Consider the following 26441-nt stretch of genomic DNA (forward strand, 5'->3'; position numbering starts at 1 on the left):
TTTTTTGTTATTTTAAAAAACGTTTCTATAAGATTCACCAATATACGCAGAAATTTGTCTTTAAAATAATATTACAATAAAATATTTACTCTTCATTGACCCTAAATTCCACATAGCTACAGCCTCAAAATGCCATCAATTCCCTTTAACGAATATCATTTGGAAAGCAGACAGTTTTGAACGTTTTCCAATCTGTGAAAATATATTTATGACGCGAAGAATTTCTTCTACAATGAATAAAAGACGTTTGTCATGAGCGTCGTTATCACTGTCATCACACTCGAAGGCAAACGAATTTGTTGAGTAATAATTTGTATTATAACTTTCAATTGTTTTGAAATCTTATATTTTTAATTCGCTGTGTGATCAGTATCTGGAGTATTTGAGGATTACCTCCTGGAAGTAGTATTACTAATCTAGCACTTATACTCAGTATAATTCAAATAAAATATTTCTTCTGAAAATCGTTTGTTGATACGTTGCAAAAACATGTTTTGAGATTGTTCATCCGTTTCGGGTAATACCATTTGAAAGCTAAAATGAAACGTGAAATTTAATTTAGTAGCATGCCATTTCGATAAAATTCTCAATAACATTTTCAGTGGTAAAACAATCGAATTTATTAAGCAGAAATATATGTTCCCAACGCACCCGAAGAAAGAGGAATGTAAAGCGTAAGGTAGAAGTTTATAGAAAATGCTTTATAGACCATGCATGGAAAATGTTTCGCGCTACCTCTTCCATAGTTTTTGAACATGCGTTTTATTTGTACTGTACAGTACTCTGTAAGTCTGAACTTTTGGTTTTGCAAATAAATATTACCAAGATCAAACTCGCAACGTCTGTCAGCTACTGTGACTGAGCGTTGTATAAAACTCGCTGGCCACATCCTACACACGCCAGAATACTATCTCCCAAAGATGGCTAATAATAATAATAATAATAATAATAATAATTTATTTTACGTCCCACTAACTACTAATGACGGTTTTCGTTGAGGCCAAGGTACCGGAATTTTGTTCCACAGGAGTTCCTTTACGTGTCAGTAAATCTACCGACACGAGGATGACGTATTTGAGCGCCTTCAATAGCACCGAACTGAGCCAGGATCAAACCTGCCAAGTTGAGGTCAGTAGGTCAATGCCTCAACCGTCTGAGCCACTCATCCCGGCCCGCGAAGGTGGACACCTCCTGGAGGAAAGAGGATAAACGCCAACTCCGAAGATCTTGGAGTCGAAACATTCAAAGAAGGTATCAGAACAGTTAACATTTCTTGGGATGATGTTGAAACTGGACGACCGGCAACGCGAAAATACAGACTGTTCAATGTGCTTTACATTGGACCTTATTGTTGTTATTATTATCATTATTATTAATAATAAAATAAATATAGTTTTCTGACCTGGTCTTTCTATGATGCGTTACTAACGACACGCTAAATCTGTTAGCTGCCGTCGTTGGTGGCCGGGTTTGATTCCTTGTACTGCCAGAGAATTAAGAATGGCAGGAAGGCTGGTGTGTGGTTAAAATGGCACGTGCAGCTCACTTCCAGTGGGGGCATGCCTGATAAGTTACCACCTCGGGACGAGAACATGAGTTTAGAATTTTTATGTGCTAAATTATAAACTCACGTTCTAACGCCTAATTATCTAAAGAATATCGATCTGTATCACTAATTTTGGTGGACTGTATTACGGTAATTAACGCATATATAAAGGGATATACTGACAAGAAAGTAATAATACAGTTTACTGAGAAAAAATCATTTTGCTGCGTAACATTTCTGTATTGGTGATAATATCTTTAAGAGGATATATTTTAGATCTTTTTAAATGTATTTCATTGAAAAGCAATTTTCTTCCTGGATACATCTCATAAGACAATAAAGAAAAAATATCTAATTTATATTTCACGAGATGTCTTACTTTCCGTAACATGCTGAAATATTGTTGTTAGAAACTATTCCATAATATTGAAGTTGCAGTTCGGGATACAGATCTCTAAAGAACGAATCCACGTGATGTTTCAGGTGACATTTCGAGCAGGGTAAGAAAGTCAGCTGAGAAAAGAGATTCCAGTACACTCTCTTGAGTACCGTCGACTTGTTCGGGTTCCAGAATAGCATCGGATGTTATGCATATTTTTACTTTAGGCGTATCTGAGTTGTCTACTGATGTCTATTGAAAAAAGTTACTGATAGGCCACTCACAAGTCAGAATAAGTAAAGTACAGTATAGTATAGTATCACGGACGAAGAATGGTTTGATTATTGATTATTTTCATGGATCGTATTTAAGTAATTCTTAATGAAATTTTACGGATATATTATCCACCGGTCAATACAATAAAATGTTACCAGTAAAATTGAATGGCATGCATAAACATTTATATCTAAGGACACGTTTTGATCGTGTTAAGGTCATCTTTAGTTTGAAGTAATAAGACATTCCGTTACATATAGAATAGTAGTACATGATGATAAAGCTAATAGGAGAGAAAAAAATTAACAATGAAAACTAAATTTAATTTAAAATATGTGTCATGCATGAATCAAGTGGACTGTTTTCAAAGGAAATATAAAATATACTCGGTCGTCTGTCGGAACAGAGTGAAATTTAAACTCCGTATTTCTTCAATGAAGAATAAAAATATTGATCAGGTATCTGAAGGTAAATAAAAATACCAAGAACGAGAAAAAATTGAGGAAACTGAATTATTAAATGAAATGCAGAAACATGTACCCACTCTCCCTCTCTCCCCCAGCCTTCCAGAGCTGAAGATGACCTTAAATCAGGTCGAAACGTGTTCTTAGACATAATGTTTAGACAGGCCATTTAATTGAGCGGTAACATTATTTTTGGTATTGAACAGGTGGACAATATATCAGCAAGATGTTATTAAGAATTTTAAAAATATATTTACGTCAATACGGAACGGAACCGAAGATGAAATTTATCACATGTAATTGTGGAATAGTTTTCAGAATTTCAAACTATGTCACAGAAAACTAACAGCTTGTTTAGCACAAATAATTAATTGGGATTCTCAGTCTCCTGGTTTTGGAAGGATATCAAAACAGGTGACCATGAGGATGTGGGATTTGCAAGCCTCCACTCTCTTCCTTAGGATGTCTGTTTCTCTCTGTAGAGCCTCAATGAAGCTAGGGTCTCGATGGTTCATGCTGGCTTCCACATGGACTGAAATCATAAGAACAAGAGTGAAAATATAAATTCAATTCAATTGGTGAAACATCTCAGAAGAGTGTTTATAAGCTGAAAAGAAGCAAGAGAATAAAACAGGAAATTTATTTATTTGTTTTTCTTTTTTACTTTTTCCTCAATTAAGTGTTGTTGCTAATAACTACTCCATTGTGCATTCAAGGAGGCATGAAGTGCACTCGAGGAGATTATCAGTGGATATCTTTACACCACATTCCAAACGGACCTTTGTGACGGACCCCTTCATCATTATTTATGAGCTTCATGTCCGTACTGATAGATTACACATACAGGCCTATGGAAAAGAAAGGATTCCACCTGATCAATACAATTTATTTTACTTGTAGTTCTTACAATACCGGTTTCGGCCTATTTAGCCATCATCAGCTGGCTAATGTTGATGTTTTGCATATATTACATTACAATATCTGACCTCAAGGTCATTTATATTTACGTACCGCAATTTAAACGATAAATCGTAACTTTAGACATATCCGGATATGCCAGTCAAAGATGGGAACTGCCTTCAGATATTGTAATGTAATCTACGTAAAATACCAACATTAGCCAGCTGATGATGGCCAAACAGGACGAAACCGGTACTGTAAGAACTACAAGTATAATAAATTGTATTGAACAGGTGGAATCCTTTCTTTTCCATATATGTAGGACCCCTTCATCTACAGTGGCTTGTGAAATTCATCAAGTTTCTTTGTGTCTAAGCATGGTATGTGACTTCCGGTGTGTGATATACAGGGTATATCAGAACTACGCCGACAGAAGGAAAAAAAAAAAATCAGTGATGCTATTCATGTTATATTAAGAACGATGGTGCAATCGGATTGTCGGAGAAAATTTTTATTTTCGAAGAAATGAGATTTTGTTTGCTATTTGCTTTACGTCGCGCTGACATTGATAGGTCTTATGGCGACGATGGGATAGTAAAGGCCTAGGATTGGGAAGGAAGCGGCCATGGCCTTAATTAAGGTATAGCCCCAGCATTTGCCTGGTGTGAAAATGAATAAACCACGGAAAACATTCTTCAGGGCTGCCGACAGAGGGGCTCGAACCCGCTATCTCCCGGATGCAAGCCCAGGGCTGCGCGACTCTAACCGCACGGGCAACCCGCCCGGTGGAAATCAGATTATTTTGTTAGTTTGGCGAGCGATTCAAATTGACGAACTCTCCTTATTTGTTATGACAGAGCACAAACCGCTATCATACTTAAGGGAAGAGAAGGGAAGGGAGGGGAAGTGGAGTAAATGATGGAGACAGAGATAATGTTCCGCGCGTATGCACAAGTTTCCTCGTTCGACTCGCACACGATTATTCTGGTCTCTTTCAGGTAATATCCACAGTTAGTTTTATTAAACAGCCGTAACTGCACACACTGTAATTAAGACCACGGTAGCTAAAAAGGGACGGTAGGTGGCATGTGCAACCGGCCGGGGTGACGTCAGCCGACCGTGGACCGTCTGCCAAGCACTGCAACTTACTGCAAATCAGCGTGCCGAGCACCCCGCTTATGTTCCTCATCACAATTACGTGTATGTTGTAATTAAAAAATTTCACATCAAAAACACTAAGATATTGCATAGAACTATTAGTTTTATTATTTTGTTTGTGTGCTTTCGTAAATATTGCAGATATACTTTTAAATCCAGAATAGTGAGACCTTTTGCTAATATGTTTAAAAATCATTTTTAAATCTTCCAATATACCGTAAACGTTAGTATTTACAGTTCCCAATCCTACACACGTACATATTAAATAAATCAGAACTTAACAATCAAGAAATAATATTAACCGAAACAGGCTGTGGATTTTCAAGGTCTAAATATTATCGGCACACTTTATCTTGGTGCATTTACACCCTAGTGCTGAATCGGTCGACCTCGGCAATCTTCGAGATTCGTACTGGCAACTTTTGAAACACAAACTATGAATTGCTTAAGCATCGTTGTGTGACATCTGGCGTACACTTTACGTACTAGTACTGTTGTTGTTTACACAGCAAAGCCAAACTATAACATTCATGCTAGGAACAAGATTCGCATCGAGAAATGTTATATAATGTTACGTAAAGTTATATAATGTGTATGTGACATAGTTGTTGGTTTAAGATAATAACGGTTTAGAAACTTCATATCGATAGATCATATTCTCGATTCAATTCAGATTTCATTTTCATTCAGTTGGCAGCACTATCGGAACCGGGACAGCTCCCTCCTTACTCGTCACCCCCGTACACAAATGCACCAAGATAAAGTGTGCCGATAATACAACACACAAGGTTAAATACTGCATGTTGTTACTTTTCCTGAAAATAGTAAGCACTGTACCAACATCATCGCTTTCTTATTGCTAACAAAATATAAAATAATACTAAACGTAATAATAATAATAATAATAATAATAATAATAATAATAATAATAATAATAATAATAATAATAAATATCCAGTAGAGCATGAAGGCCTATTTGTCAAAAGTATATTAGGGCTGGGATGGTTTTTACAGCCTGCCACCACACAGCACGGCATTTTAACAGCACAAAGATGACAGAATACACTGGAATTCATTTCATTCACGAACGATATGCACAAGTTCGCAAGCCTCGAAAGTAATTAATTAAAGAAACAATGCGCAGACCGCAGACGAACAGCAATGCACCGAAATTCACTGCTTAGAATGACATCACCGACACCAAAGAGTATATAGACTGATATTAACACGCCAAACAATACGTAGTATAATGGGAGCGACGGTCCAGTGACGTCACGCAAACGGCAGTCTACTGCGCATCCGTCTCGTGACCCCTACCGTCTCTCTTCTAGCTACCGTGATTAAGACACACTTGTCAGGTTAGGAATGTACACATCGTTTCTCCTCTCATCTGTTGGTTGCAGTAATGTTCTTTATTATGTAACATGCTCGAAGATGAAACGCTACCGCCCCTCAACTTTGTAAACGGAATGTAATACTGAACGAAGGAAACAATATGTTCAATGGTTTGATTACAGTAGACGTTCAATATTCCCCGTCCTACTTCGATGCACAGTTCACAGCGGCGCAATAGTGATTTTTGGACTCTGTTCAGGATGTGTGGTGTGTCGCGAAAGACCTGGAAAGCTGCCTGTATTCTTGCTACAAGTTCAACTTCTCTTTCTAAGGGGTTCGCATAGTAGTAAATATGTGCAGAACATACTGTACTCTGCCTAATGAGGCTGGGAAGCGACTGTGCGAAACAAACCAGAAACTTGTGCATTCGCACCTCTGTCTCCCACTTCCCCTCAACAATCTGACGCACAGCAACAGCCAGCGGCTGGTTTGCTGGCATAGCAAATATGGCAAGTTCGTCAATTTCAATCGCGCACCCGGATGTAACCACATTTTCTCCGCCCATTCGATTGCAGGCATTGTTTTTAACGTAACGCGAAGAGGGCCCCTGATTTCTTTTATCGGTATAATTCTGATTTTCCCTGCATACGCGCATGCGTGATTATATCATTTTTATTTGCCTCCCGGTGTACAATTACCGTCGTTTGGTTAACGAGTATTTCGAGGAGAGAACCCCCATGGTTACCCGGGAGGTCTAAGGGAAGAACTTCCATCCCTAGTTTAAACCTATGTCTTCATTTCTGAAAGGTGCCCTTAATCACAATGGCAGTGGAATATACCACGTGTTTCACAGAGAAGAACTATATATCTGCTTCCACAGTTTTATTTCTTTATTTTATTAAACGTTCATGTGCTGGTCACATCAAAAGAAAGAACTATACCAACTGTGACTAATTTATTGGCATTTTTCTAGAAGTTTAGTGGCATTTCCTTTCCACTCTAGCCGTGCAAATTTAAGGTGCCTTGTTTAGTATTGTGGGACTTTAATCATAACATTTTCTCTGATAAACTGATTCAATGAGCCATCACTCTGATCAATGAGATGGACCGTAGTTGCCTCTTATTTATTTATTTATTTATTTATTTATTTATTTATTTATTTATTTATTTATTTATTTATTTATTAACTTATTTGCTGTTAGTGTATACATTTAGATCATTAAAGCTTTCATTTCTAAAGTGAGATGCAACCAACGAGAGAAATTCGTGCCATCCGTGCAAAACAGGTTTGCAAAATGTAGGCATTTCCTACGAGACACTTAACGATTTCCTTTAATCGTAATTTGTTGTTGGATTCCTTCTGAAACATTCGTTACTAATGAACTTTGGTGTGCTTTAGTATTTGTATTACTTTTTGAATAGACATGATATGGGCTTTTGGGCTTATGCCCTGTCAGGAAAACAAGGTGAAACTCTTTATTTTCGCAGAGAACTTTGTTCTGCGTCTTCAGAAGGAACGCTCGACTACTCACGGGGAAGACTTCTACAATAATGAGGGTTTGAATTAGAGATGGGCACTATCGACTGATAACTATCGAACTAGTCGATAGTTTAAACTATCGTAACAGTCGACTACTTTAAAAACAAGTCGACTGAATTCAGTCGCAGTCCCCGTCACACATCTCTCCACGTTTTACTGTCCAGTCAGCACAAAACAAGTCGACTGAATTCAGTCGCAATCTCCGTCACACATCTCTCCACGTTTTACTGTCCAGTCAGCACAAAACAAGTCGACTGAATTCAGTCGCATTCCCGTCACGGATCTCTCCACGTTTCCCTGTCCAGTCAGCACAAAACAAGTCGACTGAATTCAGTCGCATTCCCGTCACGGATCTCTCCACGTTTCCCTGTCCAGTCAGCCCAAAACAAGTCGACTGAATTCAGTCGCATTCCCGTCACGGATCTCTCCACGTTTGACTGTCCAGTCACCACAAAACAAGTCGACTGAATTCAGCCGCACTCCCGTCACAGCGACGCGGAAGCGAATGGAACTATCGGTTTATGGTCACATCGGATATGTAATAATTATATAATGTTAACTTCATATGTACCTACTTAGTATGGCGATTTCCTCTTGTCGTTTATGTGCTCTTTATTTCGTTACATATTTATTTATATTAATTATTTTATTCGAAAATAAGGCATAACTATAAAATAATCTGCATAACTATAATAATAATCTAGAAAATACAGTAATAGTATGTTTGGCTATTCTCATATATATCTTGATTGTGTACTACAGCAACAAGTTATACATATCATTATTGTTAGCTTTGTTCGGGAATAGAGCCTCGTTGTCGTCTTTCTACGTTTCACTGTCCATTTAGCACCAAGAAAGGCCATTCGTATTATGTTGGTTCGTATTAAGGGCATCTCTATATTTATTAGCCCCGTGTACGGACGAGTGCGTAAATCGGATTTTAATCTGCGCAACTGTGAATTCCTCGATAGTGTGATTATATAATCCGGGATTGGGGTATGCGCCCAAGGTACAGTACTATTGTGGCATTTGCCAGGAATAAATGTAGAAAACCCCATGGAAAACTGCATTAAGGATATGGTATCCGCTGTCAGTGAATGGAATAAGAACCTGGGATATCCAGGTGGTGCAGCTTCTTATTCCTAATGTGGAGCGGAGTGGACTCCTCGGTTGCGAACGTGAATACATTTGTAAGTCACTCAATATTAATTTTTTTCTAATGGGTGTCTATACAAGTGATCTCTAATTATTGGTAAATTGCGTTAAAATGAGTCGAATTCGTAAAAGTACGACTCTCCTCTTTTGATACGGAAAGTTTCGACTGGAAACATTCGAATGTTTTTCATGGACTGACTCCTTGCGTTATATCAAGACCGACTACAATATATTATTGTAGTCGGTCTTGGTTATATGAATACTTTCATTCGACTGAAATCATTCGACTGTTCAGTCTTCTCGACAGGAGGCAATGAATACTTTTGTTCGACTGAAAACATTCGACTATTCAGTCGATAGTTCGAAGGGACTATCGCCCGACTAGTCGATAGTGGTCTTCAGTCGATAGTGCCCATCTCTAGTGAATTTAAGAATGCTTCACCGTTGGAGCTGCCGTGGTTCGCTCATTCGTCACCAGGTGGCTCCCTGTATGCTGGCACAGCGCTCCAACAGGGAGCTGTCGACAACATTAAGTTCCAATTAAGACGTTCTATCGCACCGCACGTGCGGGAGAAGTATCAGAGAGCAAATGGGACGAATGTGGTAACAGACACTCTCACATCATTATCATCCTCCAGTTTTCTCCACGCACTTTCTCTCCATACTTCACCTCTCTTCTATTCTGTCCTGGTGTCTTTATTGCATTTCATTTTACGTTATTAGTTTTTATTTATTTCTGCTACCACACACAGTAGGTCGTCTTTGCATTAAGACAGAACGGACAATGCCGAAACTTGATGAATAAAGGCCAGCGCTTCAACAACAACAACAACAACAAACACCAACAACACCAACAACAACAACAACAACAACATGTCCAACAAGCATAGTTATTTCCATTAAATGATTTATTTTTCTGTGAAATATACAGTGAAACCCTATTTCCTACTTATAGTCTAGTGAAAAAAACGAGTCTTTTATACAACTGGACAGTATAAGCAACAGAGCATGATTTATCATTTCAGTAAAACAGTTAAATAGTTCATAACTTTCCTACGAAGAACATGCAGTCAGGTTTTTAAAAAAAAAACTTCCTGGAAAACTTGATACTTGAACATTTGAAACTGAGCTGAAGTTGAAATACGAGAGACTTGCTCAATATTACTATACTAAGAGAACTGCGAACATCGGGCACGCATTTAAAGTGAAGGAATCATTCTAAAGTTGAAATAGGGCAACAGATAAACAGGTTTCCGATATCAGTCATTTATTGTTTATTACCAGTTTCCGAATACACTAGTGGAGAGTGGCAAATATAATTGTGTACAAATTCAAACCCCCCCCCCCCCTCTTTCATCACTTATTCCCGCAACCACAGTGAGCTGGAGTCTGGAGGGTAATTGACAGAAATGATTTCATAGTACATTTATTATAAGAACAATTATTAGTTACCGGTAGTACACATTGACTTAATCATATAATACAACCTAATAGGAGTCAAATACAAACCCAGTTCAAAATAGGTTAAAGTTAGAATTCAATCTCGTGACCACACTGGAACATTATAAATATGATAATGCTTGTAGTTTCAAGGGGCCTAACATCTAAGTCATTGGCTCATATTAAATATGATGTTTTGCATTTATTGTTTGATTTAAATCAAGCTACTGAAAATCTACACAGATATGATAAGGATTACACAAAAGGAAACTCACTTACGTTCGTAGCTCCATCTATTGGAGGGTATAAGTAGGCGATGTTTGGCCGCTTTTAGTTCCTTCTTGAGGTCGTCCTGTTCTTGTCGCAACTTTCTAATTCTTTCTCCTCGCACCTCAGTCCACCTCCTTTCCAGCCTCTCCACATCTTCTCTACAATATTGTAGAACAGGCACTGAAAACATACAAACATGCCTGTATCACCGGTCAATCAATCGCGTTGGGCACTGAATTTAGTGGTATTCAGTGTTGTTTTAAACAACAATCAACTGTGTTAATTCCCCCTATAACTCGTACTTACTGGTTTAATTTGGAAATTTTTTATAAATATTTATAATAGTTCTTTTAAACCCGTCCTTTACGAGCTAGTTGTTATACCGGCTACTTATTCACAGCCGAGATGAGTGGTAACAGAAAAGAGCACACCTCAGTTTCCAATAGTCAATCAGTTCAAAAATTTTGTAAATTTTATTGCGGCTAAAATAAAGACAGTTCAGAAAAGAACTGTACCAGCGGGAACGGAATCTGAGAGATCTACAAGTTTGATCATCCACCGGTTATACCTTAGGCAGAGATAGGTTTTTTGAACAAGTGCAAATTTTGTACATTTTTCAAATGAATAAATTATTAAAATTATTGTTCACGCCTGATGGACAGGTACAATCTTCAAACTTCACAGGCTTGTCTAAGTTGAAAAGGTCTGTAATTTTAGCCTGTAACTTTCTGTCATACCTTTCTTAGTTATACCATAGATTGAGCTAGAATCTTAGATTTGGTCTAATTTTCGCACATTTTTCATGTATTATTATTTTCTTCTTCTGCTTTTCCAACACCTGTGGGGTCGCGGGTGCGAACTATGCCACACATGAGGATTTGGCACTGATCTATGGCCGGATGCCCCTCATGACGCCAACCCCATATAAAGGGATGTTATCACCATTGCGTGTTTATATGTAGGTTGGTAGTGTGTTGTTTTTTTGTTTTGTTTTTTTTTGCTAGGGGCTTTACGTCGCGCCGACACAGTTAGGTCTTATGGCGACGATGGAATAGGAAAGGCCTAGGAGTTGGAAGGAAGCGGCCGTGGCCTTAATTAAGGTACAGCCCCAGCATTTGCCTGGTGTGAAAATGGGAAACCACGGAAAACCATGGTAGTGTGCTGTGTTGTCTGAAAATGAAGAAGAGAGTGTTGGAACAAATACAAATACCCAGTACCCGAGTCGAGAGAATTAATCAGACGTGATTAAAATCCATAACCTGACCGGGAATCGAACTCAGAAACCTGTGAATCGAAGGCCTCAACGCTGACCGAGGAGTCTGACTTTTCACACACTCTTTAACCTTTTACAGAATTGTAAAATTTGGCAGAGTTATGGCAGTTGGTTGTGCAATATGCCTAGCAGATTTGATGATTCAAACTACCTATAAGTATGTAAGAAAATTAAATAATACGCGGATGTACAAAATGTACCTAGAATTTAAAAAGCTACTTAAGGTATTACCGATCGAGAAACAATGGAAGGTCATGGCATCAAACTAGTAGATACCTCAAAATCTGATACAGCTGGTGACATCCGTTTTTTTTATATGACTTGCAGTTTAGCCACAATGGAACTCCAAAAAGGATCCTAACCAAATTTAAAGTTGCGTCCGCAATTTTTAATTTTTCGTGGGTAAGTTATTGAACATTTGCAATTTTTTGGAATTTTCCCGTCGGTTACCGGATAAAAGCTATAAGTTTGCCGAATTTCAAGTTTTTATCTCATCAGCAAATGGATAAACATTAGTGAGCGAGTCAGCCATGTGGATATAAATCGTAGCATATAATAATTCGTTTTGTTCTGTTCCATTCTTAAGCTTTTATATTATTTTTGAAATGTTCTATGTACTATGTACTGCCTTTTATATCTGGAGGTGACCTCTGTAAAGGGCAATGTTGAAAAAAAAATATTTGTAAAAATCATATTTCTAAGTGTAACTAATATTTATTTATTTAACCTGTAATATCTTATATCCCTATTGATAGTTTAGAAGTGAACACGCTGAATATCAGAGCGGACACGGGTGTCCGCTTGCAGAGGTTAAAAGTAAGTTTTCGGTCCACAGAGCAAAATTTTAAAAAAAGAAATAGAAGAAGAACCGGCGCCCAACGTGTTAATATTAGTTTCGTTACGTTAGTGAGATCTTACTTTCAACAGTTTGAAATATCACCTTCTTTTCGAATAGCGTAGGACTGCCTATGACTCATATTTCAGCTGGAATTGAGTTCCAAGAATGTTTGGTACCAGGTATAAATAAGTTGTTGTGTATGTTACTGTGGTAAATGGGAATGGACAAGAAGCATCGTGTGTATGACCTTGAGGAAGCTCCACCTGAAGAGGAGTTGTATTTAAAGTTAATTCTGAGTTAGCCTGGTTTGACTATTTGCAGAATAATGATGAAAAGAGAAAGCATGGCACTTACGTCGTTCAGTCAATCATAGTCAAGACAGCTGGGAGAGGAAATGAGTGTGGACTCTGATATTTAATACGAATCGAGGGCAAAGTATTGTAGGCTCACTGTAGTTCACATAAATATTGGTGATGTTTTACTCTGAATTAACTGGAATACAGGGCCAATTGATGCCCGACTGGAGTAAACGAGATAATTTTTTCGGTGATAAAAATTAAACATTTGAACTTTTTTGGAATTTTTCCGTCTCTTACAGGAAAAAATCCATCAGCGAGACAAATTTGAATTTTCTATAATTGCAGCTTCCATTGCAGTATCATTTATAGTTGAGACAGCACGGAAGCTACTGAGATATGGAGGATGCTGAGTAGTGACAATTTGACATGGTAATCTCTTTGGCTCGACTGCAGACAAGTCCGATAACTCTCATAATCAGCTTGCGTGATCGCTCCACGTGACTTCCACCGCAACACTACTAAACAGTGAATGCACTTTATAATTACTCGCTAACACTGACACCAACACAGCTGACCTCCGTAACAGTAACAACAACCACGACTGTAACAATTAACCGACACTCTCTCAACCGTCACATCTCTGCTCCAAAAACACTATTCCAACATCAACTACTTCTGTCCATGGCGTGGCCGCTTTATATATCTGGCAATGAAGTACTGGCATCTTCGGAGTGTGCTCGGAGTAGAAATGTTCTAGTTTCACCTGCCCTAAAGCCGGCAAGGAGGTCCCCGACCTGACTCACTCATTCCTCCAAGGAAATACTAAAGGGGGCATCGAGAGGTCTGGCAATAGAATGAGCACGTAACAATACGTCTCATTCTGGCGCCACCTTCGGTTTCTGCGGCTTTCTTGTATCCACGTAATCTCTCGTGGTGCTATTGGAGGATTCTACCAGCTTGCGGGCTGACAATCTAGCATACAAATATCACTTGTATTAATTACAAGTATAACGATGAAGAGGTGGAACTATATGTTTATGTGCTACTATCCTTTTCTGACAGAGAATCAAAATCATGGAAGTACAAAACATAATAGTTATCTTGATTACTGTGAGTAACAACAAGCCCATCATTACTAAAAGCATGAACAGGTGGTAAAGGAAATCAAAGAGGAATTTGGAAAGGGAATCGCAATTCAAGGAGAGGAAATCAAAACTCTCAGATTTGCCCGTGATACTGATATTTTATCTGAGTCTTTTGAAGATCTGGAGAAACTACTGAATAGAACGGGACACATTCTTGGAGAAGGAGTGAATGAAATGAATAAATATCCTCAGCCTGTTTCCAGTCATTCAACCGGGTCATTTAGCGGCGAGGATAGGAACTGTGCCGGCTGACGAAGCCCGTCACACTCTTCTAGGGCAATGATTAATGACTGACTGATGAAATGAAATACTGGAGAGTGTCGCTGAAATGAAAGACGAGAGGAGTAACCGGGGGAGAATCTGTCCCACCTCCTTTTTGGCATAAACCCCACATGGAATGATTGGAATTTAAGCCTCGGTACCCACCGTTGAGAAGCCAGCGCGCTATCGTCTGAGCCACGTAGGTTCTACTCTTGGATAAGGACTACAAGATGAGAATAAGTAAATCCAAAACAAAAGTAATGGAGTGGAATAGAACTAAGTCAAGGTTTGCAGTAAATGTTAGATAGATGAATATTTTCACTTGGGTAATATAATGACTAACGAGGGCAGAAGTAAGGAGGACATAAAATGAAGACTACCACAGGCAAGGAAGACCTTTCAAAAGACAAGAAATTTGCTCAAACACGGACAGGAATTAGACGGATGTTTTTGAAAACTTTCATCTGGATTGTGGCATTCAATGAAAGTGAAGCATGGGGAATAATTAGCTGCAAAAGAAAGAGAATAGACGCTTTGGAAATCTGGTGTTACAGAAGAATGCTGAAGGTGAGATGAATAGATCGAATCACGAATGAAGAGATGCTGAATCGAATTGGTGAGAGGAGAATTATTTGGCGAAATTTGACCAGAAGAGGGAGAGCCCAGTTGGAAACATTTTAAGACACCGAGGACTTGTTCAGTTAGATTTTAGGGAACTCTGGGCATTAAGAACAGGAGGGATAGACCGAGGAATGAATATGAAAAACAGATTAGAGTGGATGTAGAATGTAGGAGTTATGTATAAATTAAAATATTTTCACAGGATAGGGAGGCATGGAGAGCGGCATCAAGCCAGTCCGTAGACTGATGACGGAAAAGTCCACAAATACCAAACAGTAATTTTTTTGCTCAGACGGTTTATATTTTTTCGTAAATGTCGTAAAGTGTTCGTATTTCTTGAATTAGTATTCACGTATAATATAAACAGTTGTAGTATCGTAGGGGAGGGGGGCTGATTATACACATCTCCACTGTACACATTATTTACCCTTATTAACACCTCCAGGATCATGTAGCTCAGACTGCGATCCATTATCTGAGTCCTGACTGGAGACAAAACTAGAACTCTCACTGTCTCGAACAACACTGTTATAGCCCGAGCTCTCGCACCCTGGCCGTGACGAACACTTCAGTTGCAGTGGTAGAGGGCTCACCTTGCAGGGTCGTGGACTCCCAGAGTCATGTCCACTGTCATATCCTTCAGGCGCCAAGTGTGGAGATGGCTTCAGTCTGTCATGACAAGAAAAAATACATGATAATACATTTTAAAATTCTGACGAGGGAATTAACGCAAGTTGTGATCACGATTGTGATTTACATTGATGGGAGTGACATGTAGCTTATAAAACTGCACGCATTACGTGCCATCCTCAGTTATATGAGCATGTACAAGTTCACTCAACGAGTTGAACAAAGGGTAATAGGTGACTGTTGCTAAAAAATTTGAGGCTGAACATGTCCTAGACGTTTTGGATGCTTTAAACAGAGGTTCTATTAAGAGATGGTGGTCTTGATGAACACTTGCTGCGAACAATCCTCCGAATCTCACAGCTTTTCAACGTTAGAAGTTTGCTGACATGGTGTCTGAAACCTGTCTGGTAAGTAAGAAGCTTGTGGCTTTGAGTTTCGTTGAGGTGGTTTAATTTTGTTGAAGCACACTCCCAGTGTGCATGCGCCTTTTCAAACCACATACCAGCCGTCTTGTCAACTATAAATCTCTGCCACTACCGGGAATCAAACTTGGTTAATAGCGCTAACCGTCATGCACAGGAGAACGGCGAAGTAACCATATCCAGCTGCAGTCCAAGAATAAGGAAGTACACGAAGACCGGAGAAATTGTGCATTAAACTCACCAACAATGAAATCGATTATCTCATCGATGATGAGAAGTAAACATTGTTAAGGATGACGTGACCTTGAGTCCACTTCAGTACCACCTTCGCTACGGAAATTGTAGCACATAGAGTGGCGAATGGTAATGTGCACACGTAGAAGGGGTGATCCTCACCGGAGGTCAGATAAAATCTACGTAGTAGAGTCACTAAGTTCGTGGACTGGCCGTCTAGTATCGCTGTGGTGCACTATAGTGGAGAGTTTTCACCATAGGATGTTGTCATGACAGTTCTTCGCTAGTCCCGGGAAGTGGCAGTTGTGTGCATACAGTATAAGCAGAACTGCGGTCACTGTTGTGAATGGTAGTTGAATGCCAGCAGCGGAAGTTGAGAATATCCTAGTTTGTGCAATGGGAAAATTTCAAGTTCTGCCAAAAATTAGACAAATCCGCTATAGAAACGTTTGAGATGATTAAATCCAAATCGCCAGGATCACTAGGATGAGAAAAAGACGCGAAAAGGCATTTTAAAAGTATGTGTTCCTCGAACTGTTAGCGCTAGTCGAAGAACGTTCATAGGTGTACACTGTAACAGTATATCACGGTATGTGCCGAACGAGTCAACCAAAAGAAGAAACTCTTTCGCTGCCTGTAGGAAGGCGTCTAGAAAAAATTGCATCATGATTAGACCAAACTTCGAGAACATTTGAACTAATTCCTTTTTTGCCTCTATCATGCGGAACGTCTAAATATTTTATACAGTACTGCTGTCACTATTTCTTAGTCAAGTGACTTGGATGTGATCTATTTCGACCACAGCTTACATATCGTCACTGCGCCTGCGAAAACCACTATGTGATAATGTTGTGGGATAGATACTGGCCGCAACACATACACCACAAAGAGCGAAAATACTTTGAAGTTCCTCGCATAATATTAAATTTTAGATGACAGAACCTACCTGCCAAAGTTCTAAGCTAAAATATTTCACGTCGTGGTCTTCGCAGTTCCTATTGACATATTTAGTGTTTTCATTTACCGGTATTTATTTATTTATTGGTAATTTTTATGAAGAAGATTATATGCATGGGGATTTTGGTAATTATGATATGATGTTAGGAATTGTTGCTGGTTGGAACGCACAACTTAAATTACGATAATACATACGCTTTGTTCATTTGGTATTTCTTTCACATAAACCTCAATTTACCTCCAATCGCGATCGCAACTTACGCCAACTCCCTCGTTAGTTCAAAGTTTTGTTTACTGATAATTTATCAGTAACATAGAAGTACAATGAGACTTTACCCCTGTGGTTTCTAAAGTTTTGAACCAATATAACTTAAGACGTAGACTTTCACGATCACTAAATGGCATTATAATACTTAATTTCGATTAAACTTCTGTCGTTTACAAGGAAAAATATTTTATTCGTAGAATCATTCGTGAGACGATAGCAATTGCTAAACACCCGAATAATTTTAACAAATGTGATGGCTATATACCGAGCAGTCCATGGATATCCTCCATAGTTAACTATCCAACATATTTATTCTTGATTCTGGAGGCCTTAAAATGAACTACATTTCTGACAGGGTCTCTCTATTTTAAGTCTGGCTACTATAGAGTGACACACGCCAATAAAATCTTTCTTATTGCTCTGAAGACAATCCTGGTCACAGGTTCGAAACGCATGAGCATATTATAAGCATCACACGACCTAATATCCTCATAATAAAGTATTATAATGTCAATGTAATTTATATCGTGATACTGAGTTGAGCTTGAGTTGATAAATATAATCGGATTAATATCAATGTGCTCAGAAAAAACACTAGAAAGCACGTTAGATGTTACCTAATGGGAGGACTGTTTAGTACGTTGGAACTTAGACAAACTATAAATATGCATTTTCAAATCACAATTAGTCTGTGTGTCTGAATATAGAGAGGCAGTAAAGGCAGTCATGTGATTTCTTATAAAACATTTGATTTTATAAATTTCACTTTCAATAAGTAGATTCTCCACCCCAGCGTGAAAACTCTACCACCCTGAGCATCGAATCAATAAACTTTCCCTTGGTAAATTTATAAACAGCCACAAACAGTATATTCATCTGATAATCATCTGATTCCAAAGTAACGGGAAGCGCTTGTAATGCTGCACTCGCCACTTGATCATACAGAAGACATTACCAGTATCTGACGATATAGTAGGCCAAAAAGTGGAAAACTGTTATGCATTAAAATGGAATATCATGCCAACTCTACTTGCAGGTTGTAATTTTCATTCTCTCATGTTCTTATGAAGTAAAAAAGGTCGCCCTCCCTTTGGCATGTTTATAAAATAACAATTTCGCTTTAGCACTTTGTTTCGGGCAATTTGCAATGTAACTGCTATGTATTTAACCCAATATTACTCATTTTACATTTTACGATGTTGCACACTAGAGGAAGAAAAAGAAATCAATAGTAACAAGTTTATCAACACTGCATAGTGAATTTGTGCTGTGAAACATAGACGCTTCTCCTAGCACGTTCAATGTGTTCGGATCTTCATCATACCTTCAGAGACTGATAGTTTGTATTGTGAAACCTGTAACAATTATACACTATACATGATAAAATTTGGTTATAAGACTGGTTGTAAACATGTCGACTTTCACTTTCTGAGTGGAATGCAAAGGTGAACGAAATGGCCTACTTCAAAAATATGACGTGTTCGATGGAAACAGCGGACGCTTATACGGAAAGCTAGATATTGAGTTCAGAATGATTTATATTTACTTGTATATTACCTCACATACTGGAATGTAAAATTACATCCTCCTCTATTTAACACTGAAAGCTCGTTACAACTAGATCAGAAATATAAAGTTCACCTGAAAATCCTAACCTGGAGCAAGCCTTATCGAACAGGCGTCGATGCAGTCGAGATGAGGCAGATGAAGGTAGCGTTGGTGGAGGAGTTGAATGCATTTCGTCCTCATCACCATCGCTATTTGCCTTCCCTGTCACCGTACGAACGTCATCTCCAGGTGAAACATTTTTCCATCCCTCAGTCTCTTCCTCATGGTCAGATGTTGATGCTCCGTTGCCAGGTACTCGTTCAACCTCCTTCAAGTTGGGATTCGACGCTCCATCTGGATGCCTCAGGGAAGAAATATTACACCCACCATTTGGAATTTTACTACAGAACTGGAATGGATCATGATCACAAATAGTACCACTTCCAAATCCATTGCGCGTTGTAAGGTGGTCCTTGTTATGAGATGGAAGAGAAGGATAAAACAGATTTGAGCTACTAGTTCGATTGAAACTCATTTTACAATTATCACAGATTTTACTTTGATCTTCTGAATGTTTATAATGGTTATAAACAGGCTCACTGTAAATGCTGTCGTTCTCAGTATAACCCATTTCGGCACTGGGTGGGTCATTAAGACACGTGTTTAGTAGCATATCAGAAAGCGACAAGGATTGATAACGTGATGGAGGACGGTACTGAGGAGATTGGATTTGGCTGGCCACTTTAGGCACAGTTGTACGGCTCACTTTATTTTTATACATTTCGTGTAGCTGAGCAAGACGGTCGAAGTGGTTCTGTTGCTCTATTAGCTTCCGGTGATCCATTTCCGCACGTTGCTTCCTCTTCATTTCGTCCGAATACATCCTGGGATTAGAGTGACGTTCCATGTACAAATCGGGAAGATCTTGGAGACTGAAGGGCCGATTGTAGAAGACATGATCCGGAAGAGGAGGGAGACCATATCTGTGGTGGGACATAGACCTCTCCATATCAGTAGCCACGGACATTGAATCTGTAAGAAAAAAGAAACATATTACACCACCATCATGACCTAAAATATAAGTTGTATCCAAACAATTGTAACAGTCGTCGGAGAGTAATTCCTGGGATCAAAATAAAACAAAAAAAGGTAACTATGAACATATGTCCTGCAATGCGTTGTTATAAAGTTAGGGTACATGCGATCGAGTTAGATGACGTACACGTATGCACAGAAATGGTGTTCCGGCATAAAACATCGACACTGCACCACCCCTGTACTGAAAAGGGGGAGGAAATGAAGGGGCATGTGTTGAAGGGCACTCCATTACTGAAAAGGAGGGGAAGGGATTAAACGGATACAATAGGGTTGAAGACACAGTGTGTGTATTGCTGTACAACTGTCACTGTGCCATTTCAATCACAACAGTCTTGTAGCGGGCTGTCTACCTGCAGCAATGCGTTAAGCGAGGAGGTAGGACTTCATGCTTTGTTTAGATCGGGACACCATTTCTGTGCATGCGTGTACGATGGGCACATGTCAAAGTGTCCGCCCTCACATCCTCAACATGAACTGGTAAAGCCGCTCAGTGATATCTGGGTCCTGGTGAACAGCTACGCAGGCGTTATTGAGACGCTCTTCCAAGTCGTTGATGTCGCTAACTAGAGTAGCGTACACCACACTTTTCATGTGCTCCCACAGATACAAGCCGTGTGGACTAAGGTCAGGAGACCGGGCAGGCCAATGCACTGGACCTCGCTGGCCCGATCCACCGTCGTGGGAAAGTGGTATCCGGACACCATCACGTAGGCTGAAGTGCGCTGGAACCACAACATGCATGAATCACATGGTACGGCAAATTGCTAGGGGCACATTTTCCGGTAATACAGACAACGTTTCCCTCAAGAAGGTCAGATACGCTGGTTCATTCAGTCGTTAGGGTGGCTTATATGGGCCTATCAGTTGATCACGGATAATATCACACCACACATTGCTTCGAAAACGCTGTTGATGATAAGCGATAACCGAACCATGTTTTTTTTTTCAACTGCCCAAATGCATATGTATGCAAGTTTATGATTCCCTCTCTTCCAAAGACGACTTCATCGGTAAACAAAACGGACGACGGATGACCAAAAATCGTTCTGACAGTGGCCGTGTGCAAAGTCTGTACCTCAGTAACAACGCATTGTGCGATACATATTCATAGGGTTTTTTTCTTTAGTTTTGAACTGTATGGGAAATAAATCGTAGAGTAACGACTTCTACGAAACAACTCACATTAAATGACACAAGGTGATAAATTTATCGGCTTATGCTGCCTAAACCATTCGAGATATCAACGAACTATTTGCGTACGATTTTTTTTTTTTTTTTTTTTTTTTTTTTTACAGTTTGCTTTACGTCGCGCTTGTACATATATGTCTTAAGGAAAGGGATATGAGTGGGAAGTACACGGCCTTGGCCATAATTAAGGTAAATCCCCAGCATTTGCCAAGACTGAAAATGGGAAACCACTAAAACCATCTTCAGGGCTGTCGACTGTGGGATTCGAACTCCATTTTCCGAATGCAAACTCACAGCTACAAACCTGCGCGAAGCCACGAGCTTGGAGGGGAAAGGAGTGGAGGAAGATCGTTGAATTTGAACTATTGCTGTGCTACTGGGAGTAAAATGAAGCTGTGTTTCACTAAGGTAGTCACCCCCTGGCCTTCTGAGAAGAGAAGGACAAGCGCGCACAAGAGCATTCAATCACCAGGAGCCGACGTGACTTCCCTCTCACTCATGCTGAAGCACGTGGACTCGTCCCTATACAAACTCATTTGGAGCACAGGTAAGGTTTTGTTTCATCAAATAGGTGCTGGCCTTCTGACCCCATCTTGGCATATTCGATCCTGACTTATCCCGGTGGTATTTGAAGGTGCTCAAATACGTCAGCCTCGTGTCAGTAGATTTACTGGCACGTAAAATAACTCCTGAGGGGCAACATTTCGGCACCTCGGCGTCTCAAAAAACCTAAAAAGTACTTAGTGGGACGTAAAGCCAATAACATTATTTTATTAAGTTCGAATATTCGGCCAGATTTGTGACACTGACGCCGAGCGTATAGCGATTATATGGTCAATTTCGCTGTTCTATGGTATGTATGGCTACCAAAGTCAATTCCTCAATAAAATAAAATACATTGCGGACAGTTATTTATGGTGAAAGAGAAGTAGGACAATTTACCTGTGAATGTAGACACAACGGTGAGGTTCTCTTGACTGAGAATACGTAATGGATGCTCTTCGATACTCTCCTGATCTACTTCTGGTAGAGGGTTCTCTATCTCACCCATACACAGTGCAATGTCCTCTTCAGTAACCTAAAATACACATGCAAAAGGGAATGTTACTTTTAAAGCAATCATAAATATGATATTTAGCTACCTATAATATATTACAAGCACACTGATGATGCATTCTATATGAAGGAAATATAAAATAAACCCCGGCACTTTTTAGTTTTGGAGATAATAATTCCTTAAGTATATGTGGATATTTCTCGATTTGAAAAATAGTCTTCGAGAGAAAATTGAACGATTATCTTATAGATGAACAGTCTGCTCGATCATACGTTTCCTTTTGTGTCGGTTCGGACATTATCTTCTCAATATCTGGAATATAAAACCTATTACGGTCCCAGGCTTTCCAAGACTGCTATAGTACAATTATATGGTCAACAGATACGGGAGTGACAAGTGGTCAGCGTGTTGACTTACTCTGCGATATTACTCGACTTTCTGACTGGATTCGCTGTTTCTCATACACTGTGGAAAATAATTACTACACCCTAAAGAATAAAATTCAATTGAAACGACGGTACAGCAGAATGTTTCGTAATGAATCGAGAAATTCTGCCACGTTTTAATAACAACTGTTTCTTTTGAATCACTATTTTTCTCTTTATGAAATTAATCATGTAATCCAAAAAATATATTATTATCTTTTGAAATGTGTCTGGCAAGATAAGTAGTAAAAAAAATGAAATGTCGTATGGCTTTTAGTGCCGGGATATCCCAGGACGGGTTCGGCTCGCCAGGTGCAGGTCCTTCTATTTGACACCCGTAGGCGACCTGCGCGTCGTGATGAGGATGAAATGATGATGAAGACAACACATACACCCAGCCCTCGTGCCATTGGAATTAACCAATTAAGGTTAAAATCCCCGGCCCGGCCGGGAATCGAACCCGGGACCCTCTGAACCGAAGGCCAGTACGCTGACCGTTCAGCCGACGAGTCGGACAAGATAAGTAGTAAGTTATACAGTATGATATAGATATTCTACAAACATTGACTTGACATGTTTTTGGAATTACCCAGAGTGTAAAGCATCGTAAACCACCATCGTTCGTAATAAAAACATCTATGCAATATTATTCAGATTAGTGAAAGACTAATAAGGTATTTCCAGTTCTTGAAGTGTTGCCAGGAGTATTTTAGAGAAATAGGTCAGGTCAAACATTATTAGATATTCAAATATTTCGTAAAGATGTAAATTACGGCAAGGAAAATTCATATCAATAATAAATATATTTCGAGGGATTCTGTTGTGTCAGTTTTAAACGTGCTTGCGAATCCTTTCAATATGACTCTGGAGTTCGATGACCAAAAAGCACGGATAGTGGTGGTGTTGATTAACGTTTTAAATGGAAGTTCATCTAGATAACCACCTCTTGTCATCCCAACTTGGAAGTATTTTAAAAGGACTGACTATGCAAGTCTATGCTTACTCTTCACTTATCCATGTAATATAGTACAGATATTTATATGATAGATTGTTTCGTTTGACTAAATTATCAGTCTAACTCTAATTCTATAACATGTGAGACATTCAGAAAGCCTTTCTATTCTTATAACAGTATAATTTAGAAATAAAACAGAACAAGACAAGAAATACCTGAAGACACGAGTCCCTCATAGGAACTGCTTCATATGACTCCTCCACCTCAATGATTTCAATCTCGTCATCATAATTTTCTTGTTGGTCCTCGAAAATTCTCAGTCGCATATCCAATCTTCTCTGTGATGTATCTGTTAAAAAGAGTAATAATCGTCATAGACACATTTTTAAATGCTTAGTTTAAAACAAAATAACATTTACTTTTTAAGACTTCCATTCATTAACATCTGAAAACCTATCCTGTCTACTACTCACATAGTGACTGTTGGTAGTTAGAATTTCAGGGGCTTTGATAAGGAAGTCTGTCTCTCTCACTCTCTCCCTCTCTCCGAACTGGTAAACTGCGTGTTTGTGATATGCATTCCACTTCTGACATGAAGGTTTTAGTCAGCCTTCTCTTTCCAGTTATATTCCTCAAGTTCCGTTTCAGACCCTCCAAATATCCTTAAATGCATCGTAAAACTAGGAATCGAACCCTGAATTATTATACTATACCCTAGAACACAGCAGTGACATAAATTAAAACTAAATTGATTCGTATAAACATCTCAATGTATATGAAATATGTTATCTAAAATTTACATACTATCTATATACAGGGTTTCTCATATAAACTAAGACCGTCGAAGCGGCATTTTTACTCTCCCATTCGTAAACTGTAGTATGGGATGCGCGCGCATAGTTCTTGACCTTACAAGCAGCCTGCACGAGTTCGATCTCGTGAGCATCAGTCGCCAGTCTGAATCTCAGCTGTTAACGTGGTGCGGCAGTTAACACTGCAAGACCGTTTTCCTGTATGTTAAAGCTCTGGTTTCATCTTCATGGTCGTATGAACAGTCATAAATCTCGCTATTGGTGTGTAGAAAATCATAACGGTGTTTATGAAATCCCTCATTATGACTGGGGTTTGGTGTGCTGTTAGTGCAAGACGAATAATTTGGACTTTTTTTCCGAAACGATAGTAAACGTAGAGAAGTACCAAGATGACATTTTGACGCCGTTCCTTCATCAGTAAACGGAGGAAGAAAAATTGCGTGGGGGTTTTCAATAAGATTCAGCCCTCCTCATACAGCAGAAGATTCCCTTCTTACAATCTCGGAAGTGTTTGCAGACAGAGTGATCAGTGCTGGTCTGTTTACCCCTCGTTCTCCAGATCTAACAGTGTGTGATTTTTACTTGTGGGGTATACAGAAAGAAAAAAGTGTATCGGATAAATCCTCACACATTGGAAAAACTAAAAGAAAACTTTACGAATTAAATCAGAAGGATTACAGTGACAGAACTCACCCGCGTCAGCCAGAATGTGGTTACCAGATACAATGACTGTCTAACCCAGGAAGAACGACACTTCCAGCATCTTTTATAAGGTAAGATATCATATGAGACTGTATACACGCTTAAAGCAGGGCGGCCGCGCGTGACATAAGTTCGGCTGAGGCAGCTGCCGTAGCGCAGGGTGCAAACACCGTGCGTTGGGTCTTAGTTTATATGAGAGACCCTGTATATATATTTTCATTGTATATTCAGCATTCAGTACGCAAACCTTTGAGAACTGTTAAAATTAATGTAATCCTCAGAAAAATTTTTAAAATTCATAATTTAAAGGAACTAAGCACGCGCTTCATTAATCGTCTATTTGGAGCTACATCTGTTGCTTTGTTCACTTAAATAGAAACAGAGTGTAGCCATCGTCCTTCTCGTTCTCCTCCCTTCCCCCACCCACCCTCCTCACTCCCTATTTGACTTATTTCCATTCCTCCTACGTAACCTATATTCCATCGCCTCACTTGACGCCACTACTGAAACAGGTTTATACGTAGAGCTTCCATCGAGTTCTTTCCTAGTTTTGGATTTATCTCCTCATTTCGAGTACCCCTATGCTATTGATCCTATCTGTTTATACCAGCAACTATTCTCGTTACCTTCATGTCTAATATCCTCAATCCAGCCAGACTTAACTCTTTTACAGTAAATTTGTTCTGATAATAGACCGATGCAAATATAATTTCGTCTAAAAGCATATTTTTAATAGTTCTGCAAAATATAGTAAAATAATACTTCAAGTAAGAGGTAACATAGGCTCTACTGGAGAGTGGGGTTGTCCAAATATCATCATTAAGATTTACTATATAATTGGCTCTGTTCTTTAAGTAACTACTTACTGTAGTATAAAATCACAGCAAAGAACCAGCATTTGGGTTGTTAGGCCTTGTGCGTGTGCAATGTTTTGGCCAGAATGTGCCATTTGGGCTCATCAGTTGGACTGGCATGTTGCTCAGCAGTGGCAGACTACTACTGCTAGTTTTCATTCTATACCACGAAGGGAGATTTGAAATGGTGATTTGAGGTGCGGAGAAGGTGAAGGGGTTGGTATCCGTGGCCTATGAAAGTATTTGTTCCGACATTCGCCTTAGTGAGGAGAATGGAAAACCGTGGAAAACCATTCTATGGTCAGCGGACGGTGAAATGTCAGACTGCCAGGCATTTAAAACTAGCCGCTGTTAAGCCGAAGTCTACCCTGTTTAGTGAAAACTGATTGGG

General features: G+C 39.2%; 1 protein-coding gene across 1 annotated transcript in view; it reads right to left on the reverse strand.

Annotated features, from left to right (window-relative positions):
- Positions 1-2961: 2961 nt before the first annotated feature.
- LOC136880859 (kinesin-like protein CG14535) overlaps positions 2962-26441 on the reverse strand; it is a 352948-nt gene continuing 329468 nt past the window's right edge. Inside the window, exons 10-15 of the mRNA XM_068229150.1 lie at positions 23898-24031; positions 22188-22323; positions 19067-19991; positions 15328-15569; positions 10473-10643; positions 2962-3197 (exon numbers count right to left, since the gene is read on the reverse strand). Coding sequence (XP_068085251.1) covers positions 3046-3197; positions 10473-10643; positions 15328-15569; positions 19067-19991; positions 22188-22323; positions 23898-24031 — 1760 coding nt within the window. The 3' untranslated portion in view covers positions 2962-3045. The remainder of the gene's footprint in view (positions 3198-10472; positions 10644-15327; positions 15570-19066; positions 19992-22187; positions 22324-23897; positions 24032-26441) is intronic.

This window comes from Anabrus simplex, chromosome 9 (assembly GCF_040414725.1).
Source record: "Anabrus simplex isolate iqAnaSimp1 chromosome 9, ASM4041472v1, whole genome shotgun sequence".
Taxonomy (NCBI): domain Eukaryota; kingdom Metazoa; phylum Arthropoda; class Insecta; order Orthoptera; family Tettigoniidae; genus Anabrus; species Anabrus simplex.